At 40.4% G+C, this 8,268-nt stretch overlaps 1 protein-coding gene across 1 annotated transcript in view; it reads left to right on the forward strand.

Moving 5' to 3' along the window:
- The window catches only part of IFT81 (intraflagellar transport 81), an 83,832-nt gene that overhangs the window by 39,034 nt on the left and 36,530 nt on the right, over window positions 1-8,268 (forward strand). Inside the window, exon 11 of the mRNA XM_007938260.2 lies at window positions 8,223-8,255. Within this exon, the coding sequence (XP_007936451.2) occupies window positions 8,223-8,255 (33 nt within the window). The remainder of the gene's footprint in view (window positions 1-8,222; window positions 8,256-8,268) is intronic.

Below are 8,268 nucleotides of genomic sequence, written 5' to 3' on the forward strand. Positions count from 1 at the left end.
TGATGGACTCAAGTATAGCAGGGATTGTGGGGCTGGCGCGGGATCGGGCAGTGTTTCGTTCTGCTGTGCATGGGGTCGCTATGAGTCAGTAACGACTCGATGGCACTTAACAACAACAACATGCGTTTAAGAAATACCTTTCTTGTGCAACATGCAGTGTGGGAGGAGATGGAAACCCTTGTTCTCATGTAGTATAATAATTAATGACCGTCATCATGACTAAGTTGTCAGTAAAAGATCACTGTGATCACTGTAAGGAGCTCTGGTGGTGTAGTGGTTAAGGCATTTGGCTGCTAACCAGAAGATCAGTGTTTGAACCCACCAGCCACAGCGTGGAAGAAAGGTGGGGCATATACTTCCGTAAAGATGTACAGCCTTGGAAAGCCAGTTGGGGTTGCTGTGAGTCCGAATCTGCTAAATGGCAGTGAGTTTGGGGGTTTTTTTGGTGATCACTATGTGTTTCTTTTTTTTATGGTAACAGCGAAATTAGCTCAGTGACAACTCCTCCAGGAAGCATACCCTGATGTTGCTTTCCCACCCACACGCAGTGCCCCTGAAATGTCCTCCAGCATACTGCTCTCGTGCATTGTAATGTTCCTCACGCTGAAGATCACTGCTCATGTTTTGCCTTCCTGGTGAGCCCAGTGAGCTTCATGATAGCAGGGGCATAGCTCTCGCTCACCACCATTGCTTAGGACCTGCCATACAGCAGGCACTTGGTCAGTGAGTGGAAAGCCTGAATGGAAGTGTTTCACCTACTCTAAATATATTTTCCATCAGAAAATGTCTTTGCACTTCTTAGTAGACTTCAGTTGATAAGAAAATGTACTTATGTATAATTCTTTACCCTAACTCATAGCCGTTTATTTCATTTATAGCTATAGTTATTTTAAAATGCCCGACCACACAAACCTAAATTTGCCGTTTAATCTAGTAGCCTCCAGCAAGTGTTTTTGGTAAGTATGGTTTTTTGCTTTTTTCCAGGCCAGTAGTGTGAGCTTGGTGACACGTCTCAGCTGACAGAAGAGTGCAGAATGTGTGGTAGTGCCATATAGCTACTGAGCTTTATGCTCAGAGCCACTTGGTATCGCTGAATCTCTGCTTTCCTAATTTTGGGGAAAACAGCAAAAGGTGGCTTGGTGGTGCAGTGCTGGTAGCTTCCCCAAGCTGTCATCAGTTGGCTGCATGCCTTTGCAACCAGTGAACCTCTGGCTAAGGTTCTACTATCACTTCAGCCGCTGAAGGTCACTCCTGGTTGATGGTGTCCATAGTCCATTGTGTTTCCTTCCCCAATTATTACAAGGACTCAGCTGTTTCGCAGTTATAGCTACTTTAAAAATGTGCCTGGTCAAGTAATATTTATAAGTAGCTTTAGAAAGGGCCAACCAATTCATCCTCTAGCTACTGACAAGTCCTAGAGCTAAATTGCCAAGATTATGAAATCTTCTTTAAATACTTCAAAGAGAACTCGGGGAAGATAAGGGAATCCTGGCAAGATTGGCTGCAGCTGTCAGATCCCGGAAAAATGAGGAATCAAATTTTTGACACCTGTGACTGAGTCATCCCCCCCTCCTCAGTGCCTGGGCAAACCTGTGATATTTTTAGAACCTTTCACATCACATTGTACTCTTCAGAGTTCATCGCAGGACCCGAGGCCCTAGGATTTCCCAAGAGATGGAACAAAACAGAATCAGATAAATTTGGCTCAATTCACTGTAATAGAACTAGTGCATTATGCATGCAGCCTAGGTAATGTCATCATTTTTAACCCAAAATTTGAAATTTTTTCACAGGTTTTTTCTTTTTCTTCTTCTTCTTTTTCTTTTTTTTTTAATATGGAGAGTTAACTGCATGGACAGCAGTTGAAAATCCTGTTAGAGAAATAGTAACAGCTGTGTGGTGCTGATTTGATTGACAGTAGAAAGAAGCCCAGAGCCCTTACGGGGCGTGATTAACTGTGGTCCCCAGATGGATGTTCCTACGCCATGAGCTTCATTTAAGACACATTTCCACCCGTGTATATCACATTGCTTATTATAGACTCTCTGAGAAGAATTAGCAGTTACCCATCCACTACCATATGTAGCTAATTATACCGTTATGCTTGGCTGGCTGGGATTTTCTCATTCAAAGTGAAAAACATAACATGAACAGGTTGGAAAAGGTTAGGGTAGTATGTGCTTAGATGATACCAGTGATGAGGAATGATTTCAAAAGATGGTCAGCAAGAAGCAAAGGTTACTTTGAAACGTTTTCTCTTGCCTTCAAACAAATAGCAGCAACTTCAAGGACTCCAATTGATGTGTGGAGAGGGACATGAAAAAATGACCCGTTCTGTTCTCTGCAAGTCTGAATTCAGAGCACAAGACACTGACACGTGGAGGCCAACACTGGGGCATTGTGTGTTCATGCCCCTCCTAAATAGGCAGTGTTACCTCATCTTACACCTAATGCCCTGAGGCCTATTGCTGTCGTTTTCTCTGAATAACTGACAAAGATGTGACTTAGTTGAGAAATGGGAAATATAGCTTGGCTGTTGGACTAAGAAGATTTGAGGTCATCTAGTCCCATTTTTTTTTTTCCTTATTTTCTTTCTCTTTTTTTAAAGTTAAGATTTGGGTGGAAGTTTACAGAGAAAATTCATTTTCCATACAGCAGTTCATATACATTTTGTTTCCTGACATTGACTGTAATCCCCATAATGCAACCCTTTCTCTTCCCACTTCCTCCCTGTAGTTACCTCTTCCTTATGTCCTCCTTTCCCATGCATTCCTGCCCCCTGAGCTATCTCCCTGTGCAAATATTGCCCTTCTGATTTCCCACTCTAAGGAATGTACCTACCTGGTGAAAATGTTCACCCTGTATGCCTATCTGTTGTTCGGCTGGAAGCCACTGGAGTGGGTTTAATTCCAAGCCTGAAAGCTAACTAGGAGCCATAGTCTTCAGGGTTTCACCAGGCTCTGTCAGACCAGTAAGACTTTTTTTGAAAATGATTTTTGATTTTTGTTCCACATTGTTCTCCCACTCTATCCAGGATCTCCTGCTGTGATCCATTTCCGAGTAGTTGACAGTGGTAGCTGGGTACCATCTAGTTCTTTTGGTCTCAAGGTTCATTGGTCCTTTGGACTAATTGTTTCCATGTGTCTTTGGTTTTCTTCATTCTTCTTTGCTGTGGACGAGGAGAGACCTATGGTTGCATTTAGATGGCTGGTTGCAAACTTTTAAACACAGTGTTTTTTTGTATTATGTTATGCCAACTGAGCTAGAAGTTCCCTGGAACCATGGTCCAGAGCCCTTAGGTCCAACTCACTCCATCACGGTGGTTGGCTGTGGCTGAGAAGTTATAGTAACTTTGCCTCCTGTTAGTTCTATTTATATGGACATTGTTACAGCACATACAAATGCATATGTGGAACTGTCATCTGCCAACCCTGTATGTGGTAATGGGTATATTCCCTTTTGCTCAAATGCGTATGTGGAAATACCATCTGCCAACCTTGTATATGGTAATGGGTATATACCCTTTGCTCATCTAGTCCCGTTTTTATGACTGGCTGAACTGTGGTGAGTTGTATTAATTTCTCTATACATTTTCTCCCTTGTAAAATGGGAATAGTGCTTTTTATTTTTTTTATTTTTTCCTTTTTTTTTATTAGGGGGAATAGTGCTTTTTAAAGGAATATCTTTGTGATTCTTGAACCGGATAAGGTCTTTATAATATGGTTGTCTTATCAAGTCCTAACAGCTAATTACTATAGAGATCATTTTCATGCCAGATATCAAAGTTGAAATTTGCAGCAGGAGCAGAGATTCTTGTATTCACATAAGTACCCAGAATGACGGCTGAAGCCAGTCATGCTTTTGAGTTCCAGATGCACCTTATAAAAATGCAACAACGCAACCACTGCTGTGGAGTCAGATCTGACTCTTAGTGACCCTTCCTTGGGTTTCCGAGGCAGTATCACTACGTAAGTAGATTGCCCAACCTTCCTTCTGGGGAGTGGCTGGTGGGTTTGAACCACTGGCCTTCTGGTTAGCAGTCAAATGCCTTAGGCACTGTGCCACCAGAGCTCCCGATGTACCTTACAAGCACTGGTAAATGGAACGCAAGGGGCCCTCATCCACTTAAAAAGCTGGGCCAGATTTTGATCATTACTGTTAAAGGTTCAAAGATATTAAATGCATGAGAAGAAAACATCTATCAAATTCCATTTGGATCACAAAGGAGCTGAGTCTGTAAAATTGGTCTTCTGGTCAGAAGCTAGCACATACAGTATTTATCCATTACCCAAATCAGACACACACACAATGAGAGAAATATTCAAGCTTCCCACAGTTGAGGGCTCACTCAGCACCCACTGCGTGGACTGCACAGCATTCGTCTTCTTGATCTCAGCATCTAGAATGACAGCTGTTCTTTCCTAAATGACAGATTTGCATTACAAATGTATATTGGCCCAAACGAGTAGCAATACCTTCTGTAACAGGCCTTCCTACCCAGCAACAAGCTTTGTTGTTCTCTTTAGTGACAACTTTGCTTGATTGGCTTGCTTGGCTTGCTTGATAGCGCACTATAGGAAGCTTTTCCTTAATGTTTCTAGGATTTATGACTCACCTCCTGTGCCAGAATTCCTTTAGAAATTATTTGTAAGAGACTATAAAAAGAAATTTCAAAGAATTTGCTCATAAATCTACGTGTGCCCCCCCCAAAAAAAACCACCACCGCTGAGTTGATTCTGACTCATAGGGACCCTTTAGGACAGAAGAGAACTGTCCCATAGGATTTCCAAGGCTGTAAATCTTTAAGGAAGCAGACTGCTACATCTTTCTCTCATGAAGCAGCTGGTGGGTTAGAACTGTCAACCTTTTGCTTCACAGCCAAATGCTTTAACTACTGTAGCACCAGAGCTCCTTAACACAACTGTCCAAGACAATTTGTTGTTGTTGTTATGTGCCATCAAGTCGGACCGGACTCATAGCGACCCCTCCTTGGGTTTACAAGGCAGTATCACTATGGAAGTAGATTGCCCAGTCTTCCTTCCAAGGAGTGGCTGGTGGGTTTGAACCGCCAGCCTTCTGATTAACAGTCAAGTGCCTCAGGCACTATGCACTACGTTACCAGAGCTTCCAAGACAATAGATATTTTTATTTCTTAAGTATCTCCCAATCTTGATTTCTAGATATATACTTTTTTTTAATGTAGTTGTACTCAGAATATGTAAATTTACAGTCACTTGCAATCCTGAGTATATCAGCTCTAAAGAGTGTTCGTCACACATCTAGATCTTTACTTTTCTGTTCATTCTAGTTGCTTCAATTTTTCATTTCTTTAGAATTTAAAATGGACAATAGTCATTTCTTATTTTCTAAGCACTCTTTACCTATTCAAACAAAAGTCTCATATTAATTATTATTCATTATTCCATTTTTATAGAATTTTAGTACATTTTGTAGACCTTATATAAAAGGTACCTAGAATATTTTTGTTTTAGACAAACCCACCAGCCACTCCTTGGAAGGAAGATTAGGCAATCTACTTCTGTAGAGATACCACCTCAGAAACCCAAAGAGGGGTCACTGTGAATTGGGATTGACTGAACGGCAGTGAATTTTGTTTTTGGTTTAACATTGATTTGATAATATTGAACACTGTGCTTTGATCCTCAAAGATAGTAAAAGTGCTTTACAAAATAATAAAGTCAGGAATTTGCTACTAAACTGACAGTCCTTTTATAGTAATAGGTTATTGTAAAAATTTAGATCAGAATTTATTTTATTATATGTTTTATTTTCATTAGATCAAAATTAATGGTAACAATGATGTTGTTGTTGTTATATGCCGTCAAGTCAGCCCCGACTCATAGCGATCCCTCCTTGGGTTTTCAAGACAGTATCACTATGGAAGTATATTGCCCAACCTTCTTTCCGAGGAGCGGCTGGTGGGTTTGAACCGCCAGCCTTCTGGTTAGCAGTCACGTGCTTTAGGCACTGTGCTACCAGAGCTCCAGTAACAATGACAGCTACTGTTTATTTGATACTGCACTAGGTATTGTGCTAGGAACTCTGGTAGTGTAGTGCTTAAGGCACTTGACTGCTAACCAGAAGGCTGGCAGTTCAAACCTACCAGCCACTCCTAGGAAGGAAGGTTGGGCAATCTACTTCCGTAGTGATACCACCTCGGAAACCCAAGGAGTGGTTGCTATGAGTCAGGTCCGACTTGACGGCACATAACAACAACAAAGGTATTGTGCTAAGGAGCTCTAGTGGTATAGTGGTTAAGGCATTTGACTGCTAACCAAAAGGTCAGTGGTTAGACGGAAGAAAGATGAGGCAGTCTGCTTTCATAAAGATTTATAGCCATGGAAACCCAGAGTGGGTTGCTGTGAGTCAGAGTTGATAGAATGGCAGTGAATTTGGTTTTTTAGTTTGAGATATTATGCTAATTGCCTTACAAAATATATAATCCTCATAATTACTATGAGATACGTATTGTTACTTCCCCCTTCTTTTTTTTTATTAAAGAAACTGATACATAAAGAGAAAAAACAATGAACCAAGATGTGAAATTAAATTTCTGATCCTTAACTGCTCTCTGAATTACTCCTGTGACCCTGTGGTACTGCCCTATGACATTTAGTAATTAATTTCTAAATGAAATTACTTATGAATATATTCTTATATAAGTTATTAAATACAGAATTATTCATAAATTTAATTTTAATACACAAAGTCTGTTTAAAATAAAATCTACCAAGTTTCTGTTGTTGGTGGACTATTTTGGGAATGCTCTTTCTAGTTTATTAAACTAGAATAATACATGTTCTTGTTGTTGTTATGCACCATTGAGTCATTTCAGGCTCACAGCGACCCTGTGTACAACAGAATGAAACACTGCCTGGATCTATGTCATCCTCACAGTAGTTGCTATATTTGAGCCCATTGTTGCAGGCACTGTGTCAGTCCATTTCATTGAGGGTCTTCCACTTTTTCACTGACTCTCTACTTTACCAAGCATGGTGTCTTCCAGGGTCTCGTCCATCCTGATAACACGTCCAAAGTATGTGACATGAAGTCTGGCCTTCTTGCTTCTAGGAGCATCCCAGCTGTACTTCTTCCAAGACAGATTTGTTCGTTCTTCCAGCAGTCCATGGCATATTCAATATTCTCCACCAACAATATAATTCAATTGCCTCAATCCGTCTTTGGCCTTTATTCCTTGTCCAGCTTTCACATGTATATTGAGGCAATTAAAAATACCATGGCTTGGATCAGGTGCACCTTAGTCCTCAAAGTAACATCATTGGTTTTGAACACTTCAAAGAAGTCTTTTGTAGCAGATTTGCCCAATGCAGTTGGTCATTTGAGTTCTTGACTGCTGCACCCATGGGTATTGATTGTGAACCTAAGTAAAATGAAATCCTTGACAACTTCAGTCTTTTCTCCATTTATCTTAGTATTGCTTATTGGTCCAGTGGTGAGGACTTCTGTTTTCTTTATGTTGCAGTGTAATCCATACTAAAGGCTTTGATCTTCATTAGTAAGGGTTTCAAGTACTTTTCACTTCCAGCAAGTAAGGTTCTATCATTTGCATATTACAGAATGTTCATGAGTCATTCTCCAGTCCTGATACAGCATTCTTTGTCATACAATCCATTTTCTCTCTAGTGATGGAATACATGTATATAGTTTAAAAGTAAAACAGTACTACAAAGCTCATAGTGAAAATAACGATTTTCTACATCGCCACTGTGTGCTTCCTGGAAACAACAACTACTAACATTTTTAGCTGTTTTTTCTAATATTTATTTCATTATTTCCAAATAACATATTTATACTGAAATTTCTTGATTTTTTAAGTTATGGGCATACTGCCAAAATTCAACCATTTCAGGAGGTAGCATATGATCAAGAACCAGTGGTATGGAAGGAAGAAGTCCAGCCTGCATTGAAGGAGTTGGTGGAAAACAAAGCTCTAGGAATTGATGGAATAGCCATTGAGATGTTTCAACAAAGGGGTGCAGCGCTGGAGGAGCTCACTCATTTATGCCAAGAAATCTGGAAGACATCTACCTGGCTAGTCAACTGGAAGATAGCCATATTTGTGCTCATATCAAAGAAAGATGATCCAACAGAATGCAGAAATTATCAAACAGTATCATTAATAACGGGAGCTCTGGTAGCATAGTGCCTAAGGCATTTGACTGCTAACCAGAAGGCTGGTGGTTCAAACCCACCAGCTACTCCTCAGAAGGAAGGTTGGGCAATCTA

Source organism: Orycteropus afer, unplaced genomic scaffold (genome assembly GCF_000298275.1).
Source record: "Orycteropus afer afer isolate SDZICR_OR568_19922 unplaced genomic scaffold, OryAfe1.0 scaffold00048, whole genome shotgun sequence".
NCBI lineage: Eukaryota > Metazoa > Chordata > Mammalia > Tubulidentata > Orycteropodidae > Orycteropus > Orycteropus afer.